This window comes from Neodiprion virginianus, chromosome 4 (assembly GCF_021901495.1).
Source record: "Neodiprion virginianus isolate iyNeoVirg1 chromosome 4, iyNeoVirg1.1, whole genome shotgun sequence".
Taxonomy (NCBI): Eukaryota; Metazoa; Arthropoda; class Insecta; order Hymenoptera; family Diprionidae; genus Neodiprion; species Neodiprion virginianus.
The window spans coordinates 8,685,824-8,712,512 of record NC_060880.1 but is presented as its reverse complement, the minus strand read 5'-3'; the positions used below and the strand labels follow the sequence as shown (position 1 = coordinate 8,712,512).

The 26,689-nt window shown below is 35.3% G+C and overlaps 2 protein-coding genes across 6 annotated transcripts in view; one reads left to right on the top strand and one right to left on the bottom strand.

The window, feature by feature from the left end:
• LOC124303877 (glutamate dehydrogenase, mitochondrial-like) overlaps positions 1-11,946 on the top strand; it is a 32,854-nt gene extending 20,908 nt beyond the window's left edge. The window contains exons 2-8 of the mRNA XM_046761659.1: positions 6,657-6,857; positions 7,255-7,488; positions 7,744-7,901; positions 8,566-8,721; positions 9,106-9,316; positions 10,360-10,514; positions 11,250-11,946. Coding sequence (XP_046617615.1) covers positions 6,657-6,857; positions 7,255-7,488; positions 7,744-7,901; positions 8,566-8,721; positions 9,106-9,316; positions 10,360-10,514; positions 11,250-11,366 — 1,232 coding nt within the window. The 3' untranslated portion in view covers positions 11,367-11,946. The remainder of the gene's footprint in view (positions 1-6,656; positions 6,858-7,254; positions 7,489-7,743; positions 7,902-8,565; positions 8,722-9,105; positions 9,317-10,359; positions 10,515-11,249) is intronic.
• On the bottom strand, positions 11,497-25,614 carry LOC124303878 (carbonic anhydrase 7-like). Of its 5 annotated transcripts, XM_046761665.1 has the most exons (9): positions 25,442-25,613; positions 21,777-21,903; positions 19,717-19,809; positions 19,548-19,650; positions 19,033-19,391; positions 16,507-16,651; positions 16,103-16,208; positions 13,293-13,520; positions 11,497-13,096 (listed from the first exon to the last, which is right to left on the bottom strand). In XM_046761665.1, the coding sequence occupies exons 2-9, from the start codon at positions 21,877-21,879 to the stop codon at positions 12,995-12,997; spliced, it is 1,239 nt and encodes a 412-aa protein (XP_046617621.1). In that variant the 5' UTR covers positions 21,880-21,903; positions 25,442-25,613; the 3' UTR covers positions 11,497-12,994. The 5 variants fall into 5 exon arrangements, with proteins under 5 accessions (XP_046617621.1, XP_046617619.1, XP_046617620.1 ...); XM_046761663.1 differs by having other exon boundaries at positions 19,033-19,650; positions 25,442-25,614; XM_046761664.1 differs by having other exon boundaries at positions 19,548-19,809.
• Between the last annotated feature and the right edge of the window lie 1,075 nt (positions 25,615-26,689).

Here is a 26,689-nt window from a genome sequence, read left to right as displayed (position 1 = left end):
ATATGCGTTTACGTAATTATCTAAAAACAAACTTGTTTTATCATAATAACACTTTCTCTTGTTTGTCTTTTTTTTTTTTTTTTTGATTTCATCTTTAGTAGAGTCAACAGCCACCCAACTTTTTTAGAACTGACTCACCTGGCCATTTTCCTTCTCTATTTTTTCTCCCTTTTTATCTATGCTATTTTCTTTGCGTAACAAAATGTTTCGAATGATTTCTAGATAAACACGTTCGGATTGCAGAAATAATGAAAATATCAATTAAATACTTAATAATCGAAACTTAACTTTTATTCTACACGTTTTTTGACAATTTCAATTATTATATGGGTTGTTTTTGGTCAAAGATAAGTGACGATTTGCAGTAAACATTTAAGTCTCAAACCTCACGATCAATGACTGATTATTATTCCATCTGCAATTATTATGCAAATAAGATTATTCGCCAAAATAACAATTCTCCATAATTCATTCTTGTTATAACGGTTTGAATATCCTGAGACATGTTTTTGATCTTACTTGGTCACTGGTCCATAGAGAAACGGGTGTACTAAAAATTAATATGTGATATAGCAATAGTTAGATTCACCGTCGCAGTACGACAATTATTTCAATTATGTAACACGATTCTTACAACATCTATAGAACGATATTCTATACAGTATGAAACTGATTCTTATGCGGCGATGGTAAATCCAACTGTTACTATACCGTACTTGAATTTTTAGTAGGTATACCTTATTGCGCTGTGTACAGATATTTTGCGTTAATATCATTGTTCGAAGAAGCATAAAGTTTAACACATCTTAATTTTGAAATCATTCAAAAATTTCTAAAGAAGTAAAGGTGATTTTGTAAATCATTTCCTGTATGACCTGTTCAAAACTTAGTTTCGCTTTCTGTTTTCCAGAACAAAATTTATAATGTTGATAACTGAAAAACCTAAGGTTTGAAACAAATTTGTAAAATGCTGAAAATTTCTTGTTATTAGCTTTTTTTCCAAAAGTAATCCAACAATAGTTTGACCGCAGAAATAAAATGAATTTTTCGTTTTTCAATAGTGAAAAATTCGTAGACAGATTAATTACCACGTAAAATTCTTCCATTGATAAATAAGCAAAATGAGCAACAAAATATTTCGACACAAGGAATGCAGTTATGTGAACTATTGAAGTTAAGACGATGCTATAGTCAGTTCTTACCGACCGAGCGAAGTATCACTTATTTTGCCTATTACCTACGCTTGTGCGATACTAATGTAAAAAGCTATTGCTATCCCGATTCTACTTGCTTAACAGGAATATCAAATAACTTGTTTTTCATGCGAGAATAACGCCAGGCAATGTATACTTCTAATAAGTGGTAATTGAATTACAGGAATACATGACCTGCCGCTATTGTTGCACAAACGAAATTTTTTTTCAAATATTCGTACACAGTTTTGTATATAAAATGGCGCTATCATTAGCTTTTTTGCGTTAACGATACGTAAGCGTAAGTAATAGTCAAAATAAGTGATATTTCACTCAGTCCGTAAAGACTGATCATAGCATCCTCTTAACGCGATGGAAATAAAGTAGGCAGATATTAATACTAGAATGACAAACTTTTTTTTGCCATTCTGTAAAAATTAGACAGCTTAGTGAATAATTTTTTCACATCAAATTAATTAGATACATTACCGTTAACAAATTCGCTCTCATTGTTAATACTTTTTGCTCATGAGGAATTTTACGAGTATACAACAAACACCTTCGCAACGTATCACTCATTTTAAGTTGAGTCAACAGCAGCTATTTTCTACACGGAATATTATCTAACGCTTTACACAATCATTATGTAACACAATGCGATCTCTCTGGAATTTGTATCAAGAGACTCGGAGAGTCTGTTGCAACGTACGGTAAGAAAAAAATTAATATTGGTGTATTGGTCATGCCGCAATAAATAGAAATTTTCTTCAACCATTACTGCCAATTTTATACAGCGATCGAATTTCTGTAGAAATAAAACTGTATACGATATTTTTTTGCACACATTGACGATTAGGTTCGAACAACTTATAATTTCTTAAGAAATTTAACTACATGTATAGCAAGCGTTGTGAGATCGTTTATGTCGGCAACATTGTTTGCTCCGTGTCTTCGTAGCAGGCAGCAAAAGTTGGCATCTAGAAATAGCACCTGGATATTCACAATACACGAGCCTTGGTTTCAGCTCTGCGAGCCAAGCTAACATAAGAAGAAGCCATTGCAAGTCACGAGGTGAAATCCCAGCCAGCTGTTGGGCAAAAGAGCCGTTGTAGAATGTTATTCTTTACGTCGTCCTATCAGGGCTTGTCGTATGCAGAGAAAAATGATTTGTTAAACCAACTAATTTATCTGAATTAACCAACGTGTATTTATGTCTAATGAAAAAAAAGTATCTCCAACTATTTCTGTCTGGTTGAGCTTAATAGCGAACGATTTAGTTGAGGGAATCAGTTGACGCAAACCGATTGGTACTTGAACCAGATGAACGAAAATACAGTTGACAAATCCAACATAGTTGAGTTTAATAACCGATTTAGTTGACGGAGCCAATTGAATTAACCAACGTGTTTGTTAATCAAATGCGTAATATTATTTTCGACAATTCGAATTTAGTTGAGTGCAGTACTGATTTATTTGATTCAGCTAAGACAACTGTAATATGTTTACAAACGAAAAGAAAGGTGGTCCAAACCGGTACAAAGGATTCTGAAGCTGCTCCCGTTGGAAAAAACCGTATTATCAAAAGTAGGGTGTGGGTCATTTTTTGAAAGTGTAATATCTTTTTTTTGTTCGAAATACTAACGGAAAAAAGTGCTACAGACGCGTGCTAGCGAAGTACAATCGATATCAGTTTTCGAAATTTTTTTTCCCAAATTCGGATCCCAGCCGACGACACTGATGTCACGACTAATCTCCTAATTCGTCTGCTTATTCTTACACCTCTATGACTCATACACACCCAAATGCACGCAAAATTGTACAAGACAGCATATTGCTTGTAACATGTAACCTGTAGTAGTCGATACATATCTGTATATTTGAAATTTGGCCGCCAGATTTTGTAGTCACCACAAAGACTTATTTCGTGGCCCGCGATTGTTGCCCATTTTCACTTTAATTTACAATTAGAAAGTTGTTGAAAGATTTCGCCACCTTTCTTTTTCTCAAACATTTTGTCAATACATATCAACCGCCTTTGAGAACTTTTTGAATTCTTTTGGAGTCGTGTAAAGTAATTTGAAGTTATGAAGAATAATCCGTGATTGAGTCCTCTGTAATTCTGTTTTCGAAGTATATCAGAATCTTTCGAATTCGAGAAGCCGTTTGCAGTACGATAGTTCCCATGTCGGTTGGTTGCATTCCTCTTATTCATCACGTAATAATTAATCCCCGAGTTCTTGGAATTTATCGTACAATTAATCCAACATCAGGCATTAATCCCATTTTATCCTTCATGGTAAATTAAATTTTTTGTTCAATATCAAGCCGTAACATCGTTATGTTTGCAACTTTGCGGGGGTTCCACTTGAATCGATTGCAAGTATAGATACTTACGTGTAGATATTGGAGTGTCATATGAGATAACGGTATTGTCGTTATAGCTATTCAATCAGGTATTCTGCCGAAAGTCATTACGAAGGATAACAATCGGACAATAACACGCCTGATAAGCTACGTATACGTAATTAAAATGACCAGCATTAATCCGATAGCGACAAATAATTCAAGAATAAGCCGCTCATCTTCCATGTAAGTTAATTAGGGGCCATACTTAAATTACGTAACAAACGTAAGGGAGGGGGGGGGTCAGACTCGATTGTTACACTTTGTTACGATACGGGGGAGGGGGTCTTTTGATGCTTGTACGTAATTTTTTGAATTGAATGTAAAATTTTTTGATAATTAATAAAAAAATTCAAACTGAATTCCCGCGCCAGATTCTGTTATAGCCAAACCTTTAACATTTTGAAACTAGCGCGCTGCGGTAGCTCTTGGCATTAGATCACTCAACTTACAGCAATTAAAACACTTAATAATTAATTAATAATTAATAAATAAAAGAATAATGAAAAATACAAATGATTTTAATAAAATTTTATGCTATTTCGTTATTTGATTCCGAAAAATTACGTACAATTTGGGGGGGGGGGGGGGGGTGACATTTTGTTATGATCTGATACACAGGGGGGGTAGGGGTTGAAAAGTTCTTCAAATTCCGTTACGTAATTTAAGTACGGCCCCTTATCGCATCAGTAATCGCCTTCGCTAGACTATATAATATATTATTGATTAGAACAATATTTTTTCGATTAAAATTGGATGAAGACTATAATTATATCCTACATTCCTGTATACGATAATTATTATTTTTCTCATTAACGCCCATATATCTCAGCTACAACGCATATTCGAGCAGCTAGGCCTTCCTTCCATATTACAAATTCGTTGTGACGCATGAGTATACAATTTATTTCGTTCGAATGGCCGTTGTAAGTATCTCAACCACTTGTGCCAAAGTCACCCTGTCTTGGGGTCACTTGCCCATGTACCAATTATCTCAAGAGCTAAATCAGCTCGTGCAGAATGGTGACCACACCCACATATAGAACAGATTACACTCTCTTATATCACCTCAACAGCATTTTTTTTTTTTTTTTACTAAAAACCATAGAAGAGAAGAATGATTATACATATCGAGGGTTGTGAACCAAAAGGGGGTCCACAGTTTTTCAGTATTCGATGATTTTACTACCACAAGGGCCTATACGGAAAAATTAAGAAAAGCCGATGTAACCCGCAAGTCGAAAAAACAGTGGTTACGACTTTTTGGGTCTTAGTCCTCGATATATTTGTCTTACTATTGGCTGTTTGACTTCGTATGTCAAAATGTAGGCGGTCGAAAATAGCCATGACCTTCGGGTCAATCGATCTACATATCATTACAGCCAACAGCTCAACTCCTTATATACAAGGTGAGTGCGTTTAATCACCGAATATCTCAGGAATGAATTGAGATAAAAACAAGTTTTATACGATTTTTGAAGGGTTTACTGGGGGAAAAACATGATTGTGGGTCGACTTGTGGTTTGCTCCATTGTTGGGATTTTGCAAATAACGTCTGATTTTAAGTAGGGAACACGTATTCTGAATGATAGCAGCTGACAGCGAGATCAAAGACAAAGTCAAATACATGGAAAAATAGTACATTTTATAACAAGGGAATAAAGTAAATATTATTCCCAGGCGTAGGTTTACTGCCTGAACGAAGGTAGGAATGAACAATCGGCTTTATTATCCTCACGGAAAAAAACCCCAAATTGGGTGTAAATTCGTACCCCTAACTTTTTTCTTATGGGAAATTAGCAGTATCAGTTGGGAGTACGAATTTACACCCAAGTCGGGTTTTCTTCCCGTGAGAGTCTTAATGTCTTACATGTAGGATTTTATTCCCGACTCAACTATAATGGCCACTTTATTGACTTGAAAAGCGAGGCAAAAGTAACATTATATGATTCCTTCTTATACTTTTCTCCTGCATTTGTGGTTAAGAAATTCTAATTTGCCGCTCATTTGCGAGAAAAAAGTAATACTTTTCTGTAACAAATGGGGTAACCACATTATTCGCATCGCTCACTTAGTGAACCCATCCCCGGAAAAAATAATCTTCGGCTTTATATCCGTGGTGCATATATGATTTTATTCCTGACTTAATTGTGGCCACTTTATTGGCTTGAAAAGTATTTACCCCAATGGCGGGTAAAAAGTATAAATTTTGCGTTTTTTTATGCGTAATCAGGAAATAAGTACAATATACTTTTTTTTTCGTTATATTTATAGCAATTAGTATAAAAGTAACTTTTTCGCCCGTTGTAGTTTTTTATTGCCCGCTGATCATAAAAGTGCTACGTTCGTCCCAGATTTAGAGAACTTCTAACGTAACTGACTAAGGAGAAAAATTAACTGTTGCAGTTGCAGATTGAAATCCCGCATGTGTACATACATTGTCCTCGCTTATTATATCTATAGCGATGTGATCCATATTCAATTTATGCATGTATGTAGAAATTTTTAAATTACTGGAATTCATAGTTGCGATTTGTAATCAGTATCGGTATTTAAATATTGTTTGCGTAACACTGATGCACATGTTTTTCTCACCTAATTTACAACAAATCTTATACATCTCAGCGAGTGTTTGTACGTCACACACAGATATGTCATATGAATAAGCTAATATGTATCTAAAAAATCAAGGGCAATCTAATAGTCAACACTGCCAATGATAAGTGATAATAATTGATGGCCTACATGTCACCACCAACAATGATTAGCTGTTGAGCATACCGTTGCAGATAACTACATCGAACTATAATTAGTCGATACTGTAACTGCCACTTCAGTTGAAATGCACGTGATAACGCTTAACGCAAATGTTGTCATGCTTGATTTTTATCAAGAGGCAAATGTTAACAACTTTATTGTCTAGGTAAATGGAGTTTTTCAACTGTTATTCACTTAGCCTTATCTAACGTCAGATTCTTCACATATCTTTAAGAATCTATTTTTGTATTGTGCAGAATTTCTTCACACTTTGACTTTCATCAAACTTTTTTTTTTTTACAGGTATTCGTTTCTCAATGGACGTATCGCGCGATGAGGTAAAAGCGTTGTCCGCTTTGATGACCTTCAAGTGTGCTTGCGTCGACGTACCATTTGGCGGAGCTAAAGCTGGTATCAGGATTAACCCAAAGCTATACTCAGAACACGAATTGGAAAAGATCACGCGAAGGTTTACCCTGGAGCTTGCAAAGAAAGGATTCATTGGTACGTGGAAGTCAAATTAAATGACAGTATTATCGAGTAAAGATCAGTAAGTCAAATAGATCTGTGTAAACATAGTCATACAAATCTCAATGTTTTGGAACATGTGATGAGTACAAAGCCATTTCTTTTTGTACTTGCTCAGTCATATGAATTATTTAGACTCTTCAATGCCTAGTTAAAAAATTTATATAAGATCCTGTTCCAATTTCTCATGGAACGAATCGACGACGGTAGAATCTTATTGGAAATTGTAATAGGAACTGATGGAATTCTACCGGCATTCTCAACTGGGATTACATTTACTTTCAATCAGTGTGCTTGGAACATACTTGTAATAACATCTTATGTGTTAGGCTTCGGGTTAATATTACAATAAATACGTAATATTTTTCTCCAGGACCTGGCGTGGACGTTCCTGCTCCTGATATGGGAACTGGTGAACGTGAGATGTCTTGGATTGCAGACACCTATGCCAAAACAATTGGCCACTTGGACATCAACGCTCACGCATGTGTAACTGGAAAACCCATTAACCAGGGTGGGATTCACGGGCGAATCTCTGCCACGGGACGCGGAGTTTTCCACGGCCTTGAAAATTTCATTAACGAAGCAAACTACATGAGCATGATCGGTAAGCATCAAGAACTAACTTTTCGGGATACAAGAATAGAATCATTATCGTTTCATATCTTGTTGGTTTTTTTTTCTTCCTTGACACATACAATAATCTTAGATCCGAACGTATAAAATTTTGATTCTGTTTGTATTTGAACCGTCCATTTCCTATCACTCACCTATTTTTCAAACGTAAATATTCAATAACGTTCAATTTTTAATCCCCTTGTTCAACTGCAACACGTGTACAACAAGAATGCACGTATTTCAGGAACAACTCCCGGCTGGGGTGGAAAAACCTTCATCGTTCAGGGCTTTGGTAATGTAGGTCTTCACTCGATGCGTTATTTGCATCGTGCCGGTGCTGTCTGCATAGGTGTTATTGAACACGATGGATCCATCTTCAACCCTGAGGGTATCGACCCCAAGGTAAGATTTATTCGAAAGTTTTGCAAAGGGAATTGCCAGGTAGTGAGAACAACTATATTCTAAAATCACAATATTTTTTGTAATTTGTTAAAATTTCTTCAAAGTGGCTTTTTCCATTTATCCAAATTTCAGCCTCTGAATACGATGTAAAAGTTGAGGGATGCAAATTAACAGAAAACTGACAAATCTTGCAATATCATCTATAATTCCCACCCTGTATCGTCGTCTAACTTGTTTCTGTGAAACATGCTATGCAATATGTTTTTACAATATAATCATAATTTGTTTATGTAATTCGGTATTCACTGTCATCACTCTTTATCTATATTCTATAATCGCTGACAGTTATGGTATTTACATCGGAGCTTCGTTACAGATATCTGTAAAATGATGTGAAGTTGATTTGTGATATCATTCCGTTGAAACAAAAATTTTGCTATACTCCAAATAAAGAGAACACGAGTATACATAATACATGCACAGTGCACCGATACTTATACAAGTGTGTAATATTATAAGTTTTTTTTCTCTTGCTTAAAGCAGTTACGATCACATCTCAGCACAGAACACAAAACCATGAACGTATAGAAATTCGACAAAAGCATGCTCACAAAAGTCTACCTATATCAATGTAGTCGTAACATTCAGGCGTCTTAATTCGTAGCAATTGGAAGATTATCGCAACGATACAGGCTCCGTTGTCGGTTTCCCTGGTGCCAAACCATACGAAGGAGAGAACTTGATGTACGAGCCTTGTGATATCTTCATTCCGGCTGCTGTTGAGAAAGTCATTAACAAAGAAAACGCTGGTCGTATTCAGGTAAATACAAACTTAAATAGTATAGTAAGAATCTGTACTTACAGCAATTTGCTCGACATTTATAAAACTAAAGTTGGTAATGTTAATGTCGAGAAATGTTGAAAAAAAACTACTGTTTTGCAAAACATAAGAATAACCGAAGGAGCTGGTTTTACAAAATCTGAGTTTGTTGGTACTTTATTATAGTTTAGTCAATTTCAGATAATTCTAACGCTGCAAGTCAACACGTTCCTCCAAAAATATGTCGTTACAATAACGTTATGAACTTTAACTCCACGGAACTTTGAATTTATCATAAAGAGTTCGTAGGAATATAATAAAGCAGCATTTTGGTATCACATTTCTTAAGAAGCTAACTGACTTCTATGCATTTTGTGTAAACAGGCGAAAATTATTGCTGAAGCTGCTAATGGCCCCACTACTCCTGCCGCCGATCAAATCCTTATCCAAAGGGATATTCTTGTGATTCCTGATCTCTACATCAACGCTGGTGGTGTGACCGTTTCCTTCTTTGAGTGGCTCAAAAATTTAAATCATGTCTCGTATGGGCGACTTACATTCAAGTACGAGAGAGAGTCCAACTACCATCTTTTGGGTAAGTTATCTCTACTCTCATGAAAAGGAAAATGTCTACTATTTTGTGCGCAAAGAACGTAACTGTTGCAAATGATCAATTCTTTACTGCAAATTACTGTGCAAATAATGAACTCTTCAATGATAAATGATTATAAGATCTTATATGATTATAAGATATTTACTATGTTTTATAAGACCTTTTACTATACATAATACATTTAATATTTGACGAAGTATTATAATGATTTTTTATACATAATTTCATAGCAGATTTCATTTGAATTGCGTATACGGTGCATGTATAATCAGTAGGTAAAATTGCTGTGAAGAAATATTCAGCAAGATCCTCGTTTCATCATATTAGAATTATTTTTCCAACTTATGTAAGAATGGTAATTACCTTTACGACCCTGTATGAATTTCATAAGATCAGGCGACCTCTGTTAAGATCTTGCCAGATTCGATTGAAATGGTATACAACATTCTGTTGTTCTCTGAAATTGAATAGCAACGGTGAATCTCGCATAGTAGTGTTTGGGAGTTGGGGAGTGGCGGGGGAAGGAGGATCCACCCTACTTTCTTCCTCCCCACCCCCGTTCCCCTTCGCTGGGCTGGCGGGACAAGGTCCATTGCTTCTCCTAGTCTTGATCTCGATGTTTTGGGCGCTGGAATCTGGTGATAGTTTCACTACGTATCACCAGATCACCATCTCCTGGAGACGAGAGCGGATTCCAGCATTTGAAACGTCGAGATGAAGACAAGGGAAGCAATGGACCTAGTCCCGCCAGCCACAAGAGGAGGGCGGAGAAAGAGGGAGTAAGTTACTTTCCTCCCTCCACTTCTCACCTCCCAAACAATACTATGCTATACAACATCCTTATACGAATTGTCGACAGCATTTGGTAATAGCTATTCAAGTTTTCCGTGTGCACGCATTTTTTTTGTAACTTTGAATGTAATTCAGTTTCACAATGTTTGTAAATTAGATCGTCATTAAATATTGCCTCAGTATTAACCAAGTATTGTGACATAATTGGTAAGGTAATTAATTCTCATTTTCAGAATCTGTTCAGGAATCACTTGAACGTAGGTTCGGACGTGTAGGTGGTCGAATCCCGGTGACACCCTCAGAATCTTTCCAGAAACGTATTTCCGGAGCTTCAGAAAAGGACATTGTACATTCTGGTCTTGATTACACAATGGAGCGATCAGCAAGGGTGATCATAAAAAATTTAACTCACGATTTATGTTCATGATATTTGTTGGTCATTTCTCATTTGCTGCTTAATGTAGTTCTTAGCTTGGGAGCTTTTAACTATTTTGACTTTGCCTTCTTCACTATAGACATAGTCAAAATCTAACAAGCTGAGTATGCATGCATGTATTTTAGATTTTTCATTCTTCAGTCTTCAATTGTTCAAAATAGATGCCGCAACAGATAAATCGATTAATAACAAGTATTCGAGACAGTAATATCTATATTAGGGTGGTCCTTAAGAAGATCATTTTTGAATTTCGACCGGCCCGTCCCCCAAATCGGCTCCAAACAATTCAAAAATATAGCCCTTATTTTTTTCAGATTTTTATCTCAAGTCTAATTCTTGCCCCCAAGAGGGTGAATTTACGTATTAAACCCTTACGGAGACAGTTCAAATCTACGCAACGGATTTACATGAAATCTGGTATGGGGGGGATTCTTGGGTCACTAATTACGAATCTGAACTGAAAATTCGAAAACTCCTGCATCTTTGAATTATTTGAAGCCGTTATGGGGGGGGGGGGCAGTTGAAATTTAAAAATGACCTTTTTAAGGACCACCTTAATGTCTATATGTAAAAATTGAAGAATTACCACTCATATTGTTCGGTCCCATTACCAGCATAAATTGAAATTTGAATTGTCTGATTATTGTTTGAGGGTATGTATACATGACGAAATTGTTACTTTTTCAGGCCATCATGAAGACAGCGATGAAGTACAATCTTGGATTAGATTTGAGGACAGCTGCGTACGCGAACTCAATTGAGAAAATCTTCACAACTTACTCGGAGGCTGGACTCGCTTTCTAAGCACGGATCAAGTGCGATGAAATTTTTGATCTATTTCATGAGTCAAAAAATGAATTACTTGGCATCAGATATAAGTTACCCAGGGAGTTTAAGGAGAATAAGTCAGTATTGTAAATTTTTTATCCGCACGCCATTTAACTCACTTTAATCTCGATATTCATTTTAATGTGTGATTTATACGCCATTCAACTATATACACAGTGTGGCGTATATTTCTTGTGGACGTACTCATGTGCCATGTTATAGTCAACGATTGATTTTAAAGCTACAGAGAACGTTATGAATAGCAAAATAATCATATTACACACGCTTTCCCACTTTAGTGTGTTGTTTCTATTTTCCTTGTTGGACATACTGAAACACAAAGATTATTTTTTTGGTGATTTCCTTTCATCCCACCATCGCCTAATTATGAATGCATATTTTGCTATTCTAATGAATACACGACAATTTTCAAAAATACGTAACGCAATATTATTTACATTCATTTACATTAATTCAGTAGACAGGATGTATTATAACGAACAGTGACGATGTAACAGTTGAAGTATCATGTTAATAAAACTTACTCTCTCGTGAACATTTGCCAGTCTTGATAATTATTTTCTTAAGCAAACTTAAAAGTCTTTGCATTGAAATTCGTTAGCATTGAATTTCCTAAGAAGTACATCAGTTTGTATGTGAACATTTTTTGAACACAATGTTCGTTGATATTTTATGGAAAAATTTGTTCTTCAATTTAAAAATATTAAATTCCAGGAAGACTGTAAAACACTTCAATATCATATGGATAAATTTGCGTTATCTTTGTCCAGGGATTGAAAAGAGATGCAAAAAATCGTTTTGTATACGAATCCTTAATAGAGAAAAATTTTCGGAGAGCAGTTTATTCAAGTTTAGGTCAGGTCAAACTCTTTCAGTATCCACATTGCAAAATTTATGCCAAAGTTATGTTTGACACTAATTGGGACAAATAGTAGAACGGGCAAAATCGACTTGTAATTAGAATAATTGTATCATCTGTAAACTGATACTAGGCCATAAAAGTCCAAATACCTTCTTTGAGCAGCATCGGAGGATTGTTCTTCAATCGTTTATTGCCAAAAGTTCACGGGCACCTTTTGGCGAATTAAGAAGTTTAGTCTTCATCGTCAGCCATCGCTCGTGAAGCGCCGTACGTGTTCTTAGAAGAGCTAAGTAAACTTACTCTAACCACGAGATTCATGCAATTCTTTCCATTTATTAAAGACAAAAAAAAAAGACGAAACAAAGAAGATTACGTACATGTATTTATTAGTAAAAAGTATGGAGGTAGACCGTGAAAACTGTTGTGTCGATAATTTGGTATTGATATTTCACATAACTATAGGTATATAACTCTACTACGGCGCAAAAACTCTAATAATGTAATCTTGAACAATTTTTATAGAGCTTCTGTGATACTTCAGTGCTGTATCTGTGGTGACATAAATCGTTAAAGTTTTCCATTAAAAGTTACTGAGGCGTCATTCCGAAAACAGTATGTGAATCGATTACTACTTTCGTTAGCAACATATGCTTAGTGAATCTTCGTATAAATTGTATTTTCGAACTTCAAATCTTTGCAAGTTAAAGTTGTCAATGATTTTTTAATGCGTAGCGTAATAAAGATTACGGCCATTGAGAGGCTGCCGTGGTCTGTAATTCTCTTTTTCTGGCCATTTATTACTTATTTTCCTGAATGAATCCAGCTGCAATAAAAGTGCAATAGATATAATTGTCGAATGCTTGAAATGTAACACAATATGGTAATAAATGCGGTAAGTCCGTATTTATCTCATAAAATTAAAATCTTAGTAAAAATTTTCCAAGTTTCATAATCCCTTGCATTTGTTATCACAATGCTTTTAAATGTGTACAGATCATGGAGGTAAAGAAGATACAAACCTGTTTCTCCGATATAGTAAGTGGACTGGATGATACGAGCCAGGTAACGATTTCACGACATGGAGGAGTTGTGAGGGAGCCAATGTAAAAGACGTAGTCATCTTGAAAGGTATGGTGCAACATTGCTAATGGGTAGGGAATCACTGGAATCCGTACGTTTAGTTTCTTATGAAGCTTGCAAAAACTGTTTTCGAGCAAATTTATGCCAAGGTTTGGCATGTCACTCATCTGAAATGAACAACTTCGTATAATCAATTTAATTAAACGTTTACATGCTAAATATCTTAATGCGAGTTTTGGCATTACTGCTGTTCGGCGTTATGTAACAGATTTTTCTTCTGGCATCCGACAATTTACAACTAATAAGATAGTGCTTGGTATGAAAATTGATTGAAATCTTTTAATATCTTGCTTGCTTTGCCGGTACCATAGTATAAATTGACAACTTCTCGCAAATTCTAATCAAAATCATCGCCTGAAGATTGCTAAAAGATATATAAATTGTTGAATGGTAAAGGGAAATTCTCTTTTATTCCTCCGTTCAAGAGTAATCCAAAAACATAGGAATTCACTCGAGTATAGCATCACATCGACTGTTGATTAATTTTTTCTATAACTTCTGACTAATCCAAACGCAGAAGTGTAAATTGAAAGGTATTTTCGTGAATATAAGTTCTCGTATTTTAATCAATTCATATCACTGACAACAAAAAAGATAGCGAAAAATGAATCAAAACAAAAGTGCTTGCACATTTTGTCGCATTTGACTGGCTAAGCGTTTCTCAAAGATTTTCAAGTCACTTTGATTTTGTAGAAGAATAACAGATTTTTATAGATATCTTGTACAAACAGAAACCCAGTCCTATTGAAAAAGTGATAGTAGAGTAATTTTTATAAAAATACCTTACGATAAATTACTGTAGATCACAAATAGCATTTAGAAAGACTAAATCTCAAATCTAGCAACTCGGTAAACCCTGGTTAAAATTGGACTTTACACATTCGGACGGTAAAAACAGAAAACCATATTAAAGCGTAAGGTTAAAGTTAATAACGGTAACGTAATACTAAATATTGAGGAAATATCACTATTTGACAATTATAGATTAACTTTGAAGGAGTTTTTTTTACTTTGCTCTGAGACGGTTTACTGGATTTCAGATGATACTTAAGTTGCGAAATACCGGGTTCACCTATTATTGTTGTTTTTTGTTTGTTGCATTGTTGCAATAACGTTACTAACTTCAACCCCATAGTAAGAAGTATAGGAGCATATAAATTTTCAGTATAAGTAAAGAGCTTTTAAATTTTTACGTTTCAATAGTGTGTTCTCCATTTTATATACGAAATTTTTTAACAGGAAATAAAAATCCGAAATAAACCTAATATGAAAATGTTGATATTCGGTTTTTGATCCGTCACTACGAAGCCGTGAGTCCGAATTTCAGAAGTTTAATGTCAAACTGGAAATTTGTGACTCCAAGAATCATCAGAAACTAAGTTTCACGAAAGTTGCTCGGTTTTCTGACAAGGAATTCAGTTATCCCAGATCAATCTCTCGGATTTCTATCTAGTTCATATATGCTGTAATAAATTGAAAATCAAGTGACACGTTTTTTTTTATCGCCCACAAAACATTAATGGACTAAAAATATCCCCTAAAGATGGACACCCAACGAGGTGATTTCTTCAAGCACTTGATGTATTTAAATAAAACCAACTCTGATATGTTCCATTCTGAATGAAGAAAAAAAGAAAAAAACACGCGTCGCTTAGTTTTTGATGTACTACGATATACATGAACTAGATCAAAATCGGAGAGATTGACCTCAGGTACATTGCTCGTGCGTTTTCGGTGCCATGTCTGATTCGCAATTGTAGATTTACAAAATTTTACAGCTACATATAATGTACACAGCGTCTCGCTAAAGAAGCAAAATGCAGTGATTGTTATTGTAAAAATTATTGAATTGTATTTCTCTGTTCTGCTCTGAAAAAGCGATTTTTTTTTTATAATATCCAATATCTGTACGTACGACCTTGTCTTATGGTTCGTTAGAATTTCGTGAAAAATCAAAGTGACCTTAAAATCATGGAGGAAATTGGCTTAAAGAAATTTCACCAATACCCCTAAGCTACCCCTTCAAAGCTGAATAACTTTTATTTCAAACATATCTGCATGCTATAAATTTCTCCATCTGCGGAACGATGCGTGCGCCTTATTCGAGCAACCAGAGTTACAGCGCAGGATCAGGTTGAGCATGACGTAAGAAAATAAGGTGAAACAATACGCATACGCTTTACTTGAACCAATCAGAAATCGTTCGAAGGTGACGTCATATAAGTTTGATATTTTGTCCTTTAGTGTTTATGTTATTTTGATTTTGCAACACAAACTAGCTTTTGCAGCAAACAGAATGTATGGAAATAAAGAAGTAACCTCAAGTAACCTAATTATGTGATTTCTGTGACGTCATCCTGGCTATGCGCGGACTGAGCGAAAATCGGTCTAGAGTTCTGACACACCTTACATCTCTCTTTCTCTCTTTTCTATTACGGTTTCAGCTCGGTGCACAAACCGCGCAGTCTATCTCTATGCGTCTATGGGCGGGATACGATCACGATCGTATAAACTCCGACCGTAGATACGATGGTCAACCTGCAACGAGAGTTGTGACGTCGGTTGCTTGAATAAAGGCGCACGCATCGTTCCGCAGATGGAGAAATTCACAGTATATCTCTATTCGTTGTGACATTTGCGCAGTAGTTAATTGATGAAATTGGGATATATTCTGTAGGTTTATTTTCACCTCGAACAAAAAGGCAACCACTGCTAGACCGTCGTCGTGTTTGAGTGCCTCGGCGAACGTCTGGTAATCTCTCTTGTAGTGAACCATATGCATTTCCATTGGAAAACTGAAAATTCAGGTGTCGCTCACAATTAGCATTCTAAGACAGGAATTTAATGAAATGTTTATAAGGGTAACGGTTCGAGAGCTTTGAGAAGGTATTTTTCAAACTTAGGTAATCATGATTGTAAATTTTGAGGACCTTGTTGGATCGATGTAAACCATAATGAATTTCGCGAGTTTCTATTAAATGAGCAGTCAGTTCATTTAGGTCATCCGCAATATTTATTATTCAGCAACGAATGAACATCATTCTGACAGGTGCAAATGTCATTACTCTTGTATCATTAGGTACTTGAACGTACCTCTTATTGTCGATTGTGTGTTCACTGCCAACGGAGTCTCTCGGGCCCCAATGAAAGTGAAGCTGCGAAAAAGCATAATCTCCCGTAAGAGGACCTCCGCTTATGAACGGCGTCATCGCTTTTTCCCATGAGCCACTTAATTCAACTGAAATATAAATGAGTAATAATTAGATAAAACATTTAAATATCATAACATTATTAAACAATTATCAGATAGAACTTATTCAGGTATATTAGAATTTCGTCACCATCAAATGCAGAGTGTCAGACAATATTATATTATGCGCAAACCCCTCAACCTTGACATATCAAACACCAAATTATAATGATTTTACAGTTATACGTGAATTATAAACGATTTTTTAGTCTTGACATCACGAAAACAGAAAAAATGTTCGAAGCTGATTACGAATATCCAAGCGGTCTTCTCCAACAAATTAGTCCCCACAACTTCGGACAAGCAAACTTTCAGGTAGATAATTATAATTGGTGAATCGAAATCTAATGCCTCGTTTTTAATTTGATAGCGGGATAGCCGAACATTGAATATTTCTCAAATTTGTATGTTAGTAAGCTACGGTGATTTTTATAAGAATTCAAAAGAACAAATACGACAATTGTCAACATGAGCTTGCATATTGATTTCTCATGTCAAATCGCTTTGAAGTGGTTACAAATATATTATATTTGTTAGTTTTTAGTTCACACTAGGTTATTTTATTGAGAAACTCATTTTCCACAATTTCATTGCAACGGTATTTTTGTTGTTGCCATTAGTAAATTTGATATTGCTGTTTGGAGGATCGTAGAGAACATAATTTTCGTATTAAAATAAGTCCTAATGGAATGAAATTGATAAAATCTATTCGTTTTTCAACCATTTTAAAGTGATCAGATATAAAAAGTCGATGTCTAGGCTCGGGTTTGTAATTGTAGCAAAACCTTCACAACTTGCAAATACTTGAAGTTGATGAATTCTTAATGTGTGACTACCTCGTAATATAATGCGTAAAAAATATTGATTCTCAACTCGCCAACTCTTTAAAATAACGTAATGTCGGCTAATTAACAACGTAATGCAGTAATGCGGATTAAATTCAATTGCTCATGTTATTCTACTCTTGTCTGCTTAAGTAGAGTTCCTTTTTTGCTACCAGTAATTCAATGTTACGTTGGCGAGGCCGGTAAATAGCTGCAAGTACATGTAGCAATTGTATATTACTACCTCACAGGCGTAACCTACTCATAACTTGTACAAATGCATTCATTTTTATTTAATAATGTTTTAATTTAACCCTACAATGTAGTGTTTAAAACGTTTGAACAATGGTTATTTCCATGGTCATATAATACTATAGCGAAAACTTTCTGACAAAGTTTTCATAAATTCCGATTTTCTCTGCCCTTATTCTAATTTATAATTTCACTTAATTCGAGAACTTTTAGAAATTCGATTCGACAGAAAATTTTTAGATTTCTCATCAATTAGTCAAAGTTTTTGAAATCCCTCAAAATTTTGTTAAAAAATTGTCCGAAATATTTTTTCTCCTTAACGTGGAATCGAGCATAGTTCGTCCACTCAAAAAAAAAGTGACACCATCATTACAATATTTCATGGTTACTTATATTTTACAGTGATTACGAAATATTATTCGTCAAACAAATTTTACTTTAACTAAATGATTTCTCATGGTTACTACGATTTCATATAATTTTTGAAAGTAGCTACAATTTATCGAAGAGTTTGTAACCCTAAATGTCTTCTCATGACTATCAATATGTAATTATGCAGAATTTTATTTTAATATTGCTGATTTCGCGGTGATAACGCAACCGTATTACGAAATAATTTCGAATGATATTGACACCATGATTACTTGAGCGGACAAATCCCCAGAATTGAGGGTATAAGTTCAAAAATATGCAACGTCTATTAACCCCTCCGGCAATTACTAGGCAAGCAACACCTAAAAAACTCTTTTCCACGGCATGAAGCTTTTTGGTGGTTTTCGACAATAAAGGAAGTAATTATGTCGATCATTGAACCAAAAAGATGGGCATTTTTTCCCGCTAACCTAAGACCTTTCGAGTCCGATGATCGCCACGCGATGTGCAAATTTAACTCAGAAAAACGAGCATCTCACGGTCATCGCATTCTGAAAATCTGGCTTCCCTAATAAAAACCGCTCAACCTTTCCATCGAATCGCCAAAATAAATTCGCAGTCTGTGAAAGCCTCCGAGAAAGCTTTTACTTCTGTGAAATAATTTTTATACAATATTCACCATTGGTCATATTTCTTTTCCGTCGACAATAGAGGCTGTAAATCAGGATGGAAATTTTTTATGAATAATCAAATAAACGTGTTTCTTGTTAACGATTAGGCCTAGACGTCTTAAACTTGGAGGATATTTATATAATAAGGTTGGTACAGCTGATGACATATCTAAATAGAGGCAAAATCAGATTTCGGTACTTGTATTGCTTACCTATAATCGGTGGATCTACCAATATATTTTTAACGTACCTGAGTGTCCGTTATCAGTGATTGTCAGATTCTGTGGGAGGTTCCAGTACCCGGTCCAAATTAAACTCGGTGGCACATCCAGAGCAACAAGTTTGTTAGATTCCAGATTCACTGGGGATTGAAATTTGCCAGAGCATTCGGGACTGTCTCGAGACCATTCCTCAGGATGACTATACGAGAAGTGACCGGTATCACCAGCAGGCTGCTGTGCCTCAGTCGGCGAAGGATTTCCATTTGTCGTACTGACATCGGGTTTGTCCTGTCGCGTTGATGGTGGATCTTGCAGACCAAACGGTACCAAGCGTGAAAATTCTCGTTGAAATAGTCCCATGTTGCCGCGTGTCTGTGGCCCCTGAGAACTGAACAAATAGACTTTGTTTCCATGATCCTTGAATTCACCCTCTCGTTTTTTTTCCGAATTTCCATGTGTCCCAATGTTTTCCTGTTTTCCCCGCTGCTCTTTGTATTGTGTTTCTTGTACTTCGTGTGTGGTCTGTTTTGCTGCAGGAACTAACCGTATTTCATCGTCTCTCTGATCTTCGGATTCTTCATGCGGATACTGGTTCTGATCAGTCTCGAGTAGACCATCATCTTGCTGCGTTTCCGGGTCTTGATAATCTTCGGGATTTTTCAAAATGGTCGTTAAATATGCCAGAGTCCATGAATTTGAATGGTCAGCGTTACCTTGATCGTGATCAAGGACGTCTCCCGCACGGTCATTTTCTTCTGCCCACAAAATCGCTTCACTATAGGGATCGTCGATCAGTTCCGGACTGTCTGAAACGTGCCAGCATTTTAATGTCGTCCGTCTGTCTTTCTTGCGTGAAATTCAGAGCACTAGAAATTTTATTTCAAATAACTCTGATTGTGAGTTATCGTCCCTTCATTCTATTACTATATAGAGCTCCATCGAAAACTCCTTATCACGAATCGTTTTCAGGCTCATTTTTCGTACAACGCGACTTATATTCATTTTTTACCTTGTCACGATCAAATGAAATACTTGCGGGCATACATAGTGTTCCACTACAAAATTAGACCTAAACAGTGAGCATTTTCGGCATTGAATAAAATACCGAACTCTTCCATGAAAATCTATCGAGTAACTACCCAGGTATCACATTGGACGAAATATGGACTATCATTCGACTAATTAAATCTGACATAACGTCAACGGATGAAAAATTTGACTTAGAGTTGGCACAAAGTTGGCAAGACGGTGATTGTTCGCTTGAGATAATACGATAATGACTGACAATAAGCCAAAAGTCAAAACTGGGTTGATCGCACGATGTCAACGAATGTCCTCAAAAACGTCAAGATCATGGTAACCCAATAAAAAAAAAAAACAAGATTGAATATCGTAAAGAGCTCTCCATAGTCAGAGTGTCTACAGAACCTTGAAGACCTGGAAAATCTGGAATGAGCCTTGAATTTTTTCAGAGCCTTGAAAACCTGTATGTAGCCCGGAATTTCAATCCTGAGCTTGAATTTTTTCCATTGTCTTATTTTTGAATAAAATTTAGGTCGTTAAATCAATTACAGACCTGTGAATACGTGAAAAGCCAGTCGAGAATAAAAAACTGAAAACAATGCATGTTACGGTGAAGAAGTTAGAACGTTTATCATGTCACGAATAGATTATTTATAACTAAAATAATAGCTGGACTCTTTTGTGATAATATTTATACTTGATGCGTTTATTTGATAGTGCAGGTGATTGGTAATTAAATTTTTTCTCTAGGCTTCCTTGGGTAGCTTCCATTTTGATAACCGCAAAATGCGTAAATGTTAACAATGCAAGCATAGCTATCAGTTTTAAGAACCGAATCGTACTCGGTTCTGATATGTCGTGAGAGTATAAATTAGGGAAATGAAACAACATTATGTACAATAATTAGCCGTGTCGTCTATGCGATGCGACTATAAGCACTTGAAACTCCAAAGAGAAAAATATTCGGAAATGAAAATAGTTCAATACGAAAATTTTTCAATTCTTTCCTGGTAACTGATATTATATTCAGTTGGGCGGATATTATGCATGACCTGAAATTAGATTAAAAAAATGATCTGGAAAACCTGAAAAAAGCCTTGAATTTTTAAATACAAACTCTGTAGACACCCTGACAGTGAATGTAATGGGATTTAAAAAATTTGGTAAAACTCGAAATTTCAAAATTTCGCTCAACTATTTTTTTCCTACGGTATATCAATTTACAGTCGATGTTATTAAATATCAATTGACAACCTAGCGGACATTTGTGATGCTATGGCTGATATTTAGTTAACTATTGGGTTAGAATGCGCCTTTTTCATCGGTCTCAGATTGATTGACTTCATATTCTGCTAGTGATAAGTCAAAAGTTCGTCCTCATGTGGTACTTGGGTATATAAGCAAAGAAATTGATTGTACAAGTAGAAAAAAAAAAAAATAAGGTAGGCTCAAATAGAACTTGATTTACGACAATCGATACTTTTTTCTTGGAACATCCAGCAACTACACCGGTACAGGTTTTAGGATATTTTAGTTGTATTTGCGACAACCACCCGTAAAATTTTGAAATTTCAAAGAGCTCATTAAAATCTTGTCGATGTTGCAGCTATCCACAGAAAAAAAATCAACATCGGTTCAGTAAAATTTGAGTATAAGCGAATATACGGATAGACAGACAGAGAGACGTTTAGTTTTACATAATATCAATGTGGAGAAGAGATAGAGATAAAGATGTAGAGATGAAACTCACCTGGAAGGCGCGGAAAATTTTCACGTTTTGAAAGCACATGAGCGGCAAGAAATGATGGTGTGTTTAAACTAATGGCTAAAAAAACTCCGAACAGTTTGATCATCGTCGCCTCTCACCAGTTGTATGGCTATAAAAGTTATTAATAATCACATACACAAACACTTTTATTCAAGTCATTAGTTTCTCCATCAATAAAAAAAAGTATATCCCATTCCTCCTGCAAATAATAAGGTATAATTACATTTTTTATTGAAAAATTTTATTTTAAATGTGAACCGCGATATGGATGATGTAAGTTTTAAGTTGTTCATTCTTAATCAATCAATTGATTATTTAACACATTGAAACACGTGACTCTTTACAAATTCCAATTCTATTGTGCTTGCATGGCGTCAAGTGCATAATTTTTCATTATTGCTTGTTGCAATTAATGTGTTGGAATTTTGTTGGGACTGCAGATTTCTTTAACCAAAACTTTCGCGTTCATTTGATGTGGTTTGATATTTATACTGTAAATATCCATGTTGTCGATCCTCTATGCGTGGCCATCACTCACGTAATTGTTACGTATGGTGTACCACAGAATATCGATATAACCACATGAACAGCAACTATCAAGATAATGACTGATTACGTTTCCGGTAATCAGATGAAAATGTTAACAGTTCTCTTCAAGTCGTTATTTGGAGGCCTCTCCTTGCCTAAAATCAACGATCCAAAAATCGTAGCTCAGCCACGTGGATCGAATATAATTCAGAGAGAGAGAGAGAGAGAGAGAGAGAGAGAAAAAAGAAACAATTTCAAGTCGCACACCCACACACGGTCACGCAGAATATCTGCAATAGTACAAGGATAACCACAGTTAAATGTTGCGCAAGGTATTTTACGTAAATGAGCTATAATTCGCATGAGAATGATGACTGATCGGATGAAAAGTCCAGGCATAAAAAGCGCTTTGCGTATATATACGCCTCGTTTTGTAGTAAACGGCGGTGATGTTTGCATAGTTGAATGGAATGACGCTCCAAAATGATTTCCGGTTTGTGTAAAATAATTCGAACACAGCCGCTTAGTATCACGCGGGAGATTCATGCCCAATTATCCTTACCACGTTGTAAGAAATTCGAAAACATTAAATGCTAAAATTAGTTACCTACCGTCTAGTGAGTGCAAAAACTAATAATTGCTTTGTAATCACCTCTCCGTAGTTATAAATTGAAGCCAGATATGAAACTTGAATCTGTGTATGTTTAAATTGTTGAGGTATAGTCCGTTCGAGTCGGTTTTTTTTTTCTTTGTTTTTTTTTTCTTGTCTCTCACGTGATTTTGACGTGCCAAACTTGTTCTCCTTATTAGTGACGATACTCCGGTGAGTTCAACTTTTTTTTCATTTCACCTGATTAACATTCAGCCATGAGATTACGTACGCATACTATTCAACCATATCGAGATAATTTAAATTTTGATGTAAATTATCACGGGAAATTATATACATATATTATAACGATACGGGTTTGTATTTTTTGATGGTCTCAGCCTTGTTTACTTTATTAAATTTATAAATCGTTTTGAATAAAAATTCAATCACTCGATTCAGAACTAACATTCCTATGCTATGCTCTGTGCGAATTGTTTGATAAATTTTGCCTCGGAATGGATAACTAAAAAACATAGCAAATTTGTCTTCAATTATATGTTTGAAATGAAAGGTAATCTTTTGCGTTTTCTAAAGAGGGTCGTTGACTTTTTTACATAACGAATGCCTAGCTGACGATTAATTTTTTACACATCGTTCGTTGTCGGATGTTAAATTTTTATTTTACTGCTACGGGCCGTTTGCGGGTCGACAAATTGACCGTCGACTTATGGGCTTTGAACGCGTGAAAGAATTGATATGTGAGCTTAATTGACAGCTAAATATGATAAACCGTATATTATCGGCAATGTACACGTTACTTTGACGCGGGTACCATCAAACATCGTCAATATTATGTAGGCTAATAGCCTGTCAATTTTGGATGTTTATCGCATTGTAGGTCAACCAATAGTCCTGTCTAAATCTGTCTTATTTTCTTGATTACCAATCAACGTCAAAGAGAATAATTAAATACATAAGGATGTGCATATTCGATGAGTTTTTCTTACAATTTTAAGTATACTCATTCTGCTTTTATTTTATTTTTCCCGTCCATCCTATACGCAACGTTATAATATTCAAACATTCCCGAAGAATATTTATTTTGTCTTTTGCCATAAATTTACCCGTCTGGTAGAAAAAATTTATATCATAGAAATATGAACATACTGAGATCAGCAGAACAGGTTTCGTAAATGAGTTGCGTTTCTCGCAACCCGAATATCACTTTCAATTTTACTTTTTCATAATAATCAGGAAGCTCAATTGTGTAGCCTAGAAAGAATGTATTAAAAAAATCACAGAAGACTTGAAAATTTTCTCTGAATAGCTAGGCGTAAGTTAAATAGATAGTTTTAATAGAGAAATGTGTTCAACTTGTTACATCTCCATCCCCTCATTGAAACCGATAAAATTTTGCTGAAGGATTTATTTTTCGATTCGCAGTATCAGTAAAAATACTTCACTTTAGGGTTGAAAATAGGAGTTCCTCTTCGGAATTGCATTTTAATTACGCTCAATAGAAAATTATATTGTGGAAATTGGTGATTGGCTTGGCCAAACGATATTTTGTTTTTTTCAATAAGCGGTTAGTCATTTTTTTATCATAATTAATATCGGTACAATGCTGTAACTTGACATTTAAATCTTTAACAATGTCAAAATGATAAAAACAAAAGCGTTTCAGTGACTTTATAGAAAATAGCTTTCTAAATAAAATGAGTCATCGTGAAGTGAAATCGGAGGAATCTACTAGGTTTTTAATAATTTTCAAGCGATTTAACGTAAATCAATTTACTAGGTATGTATAAAGTACAGGTCTGGAGATTTTGAAAAACAGAATCGTAATGTGAAGAATATGTTTGAAAATTTTGTTTAAATAAAAAAATGTATTAGATAATTCCGAATGAAGTAAATAGTAAATTTCATTTACAACTAACGATATTTAACACAAAAATCTCTTCAGTACGGAGCTTAGTGCAGTTTTGAAAATGAATCGTTTAAAATACGGCACACGAAACCAAAGAAAACATAGACAAACACCCTTGAATTGTTGATCTATGAAATTATAATTTGCACATTCCAATTGACCTGAAATTTAGATTTTGCAATCAGAAAACCTTTAAAGTATAACACCGCTTGTATGCAATTGTGCAACCGTACACATGATCAAAAGTCGAGAAGTGGTCAGCTTGATCAATAACGATCATAATATCGTCGAATATTGCGAAGATAGTATGCAAAATTAAGAATAATACTTTCTAGGATTGGAGTATATCTGTGTATATATTCAATACCGTGTGTGTAAGTTTCACATTGTCATCGAGAAGGAATGAAGGTGAAAAAAGAAAGCAATCGTGAAAGAAAAAAAAAAAAAAAAAAAAAAATAGATCTTGTCAGACGAACAAACCAAGAACATCTCGCAATGCACGGTCTGCCAATTTGGTGGCAGCATAGATAAGTGGATAAACCATTTACCGGCAATAAGTAATGACAAATCATCTGGTACAATAATCAGTAAATTACTCACCACGTACAGTAACGGTAGGTATAGTGTAGCAGCAACAAATGCTCGAATTGTTCTTCCTACGCCACACGGAATTTCAAAATTAAAAATTACTATTTAATCTACCAATAATCCAAAGAAGCGAAACGGTAGATGTGGTAGCAGCGGCTAGTAGGATAACCAGCAAGATTATGCGAGACCAGCCGAGCTCGGACTTTCATATATACTTAGTTCGAGACCGCCTACAAACCGACTTGATGAGCAAAGTATATATATTTTACGATAAGATTAACGTTGATTGCAACCAAAATTTCTATTCTTCCCTGCTTATCCATTCTTATAATTCTAAAGGTCGAACCCGTTGGATCATAAATCTTGGCTCACAGTGTTGGATGCGCACTTTTTATTTCTGTTTCATCTCTCTTTCTGCATGCATCAGTTGACACCTTGCTCTAAGGGCTGTACCTGATCCATATTATACCTCTGGCGTAGTGAAGAGGAAATGAATTAACAATGAAAGGTACGATACGACTAATTGGAGACGAATCGTCAATTACATGAATCGTGTTCAAATAATGTTGGAAAGTATTTCCCAAATAAATCATCATATTCGCCGTCGAATTACTTTTCACTTGTGTCTGCAGGATCGTCAATAGCACAACTTTTAGAGTACTCTCGATGAATAATGTAGCAATTACATGTCGATCTCAATATAATAATCAATCGTGCCACTTGCAAAATTATCGAATCCAAGCCTAGCATTCATCCAATTATACTAAAATCGGTTAAAATTTAAGAGTAAATCATTTTCTAACGCAAAAACCATCCATAAATAAGTTTATCACTCAATGTTATGAAAAATTTGTCCACATCCATGTAACGGGAACAAAGAAGTTAATGCAATTTATAACAGTTATCCAAACACACTTTCTACGGTAAGTACTTGGCTGGTCTGTGTGATTTTCACTTTGGCAGATTTCATTGGAGAGATTGGTATCACCACAAGTATGTACATGCATTCAATAACGCATAATGTACAATTAGAAAATATTTTTTACCCAAAAAATCGACGCAATACCTGAAAGAATTAATTCACAGTCTGTACCATCAACTCCAAAAATAAAGCCTGCAAGCGACAATATAAGCCTCAGGAGTGTTTTATGGAAAGCCACATACCTGTACATGAGTGACACATTAATTTCTGTTTCTCATCATCGCAAAAAAATTTTCTGTTTGCGACGAGCATTATTTCTAGCAGGGCCCAAACAAGGT

Excerpts from the sequence above, each read along its gene's own strand:
- LOC124303878 (XM_046761661.1), bottom strand. The coding sequence starts at position 21,879 with ATGATCAAACTGTTCGGAGTTTTTTTAGCCATTAGTTTAAACACACCA. Across the intron at positions 16,652-19,032 it reads CACTGATAACGGACACTCAG|TTGAATTAAGTGGCTCATGG; the intron begins GTACGTTAAAAA and ends TTTATATTTCAG. Across the intron at positions 16,209-16,506 it reads CACACAATCGACAATAAGAG|TTTTCCAATGGAAATGCATA; the intron begins GTACGTTCAAGT and ends CTGAATTTTCAG.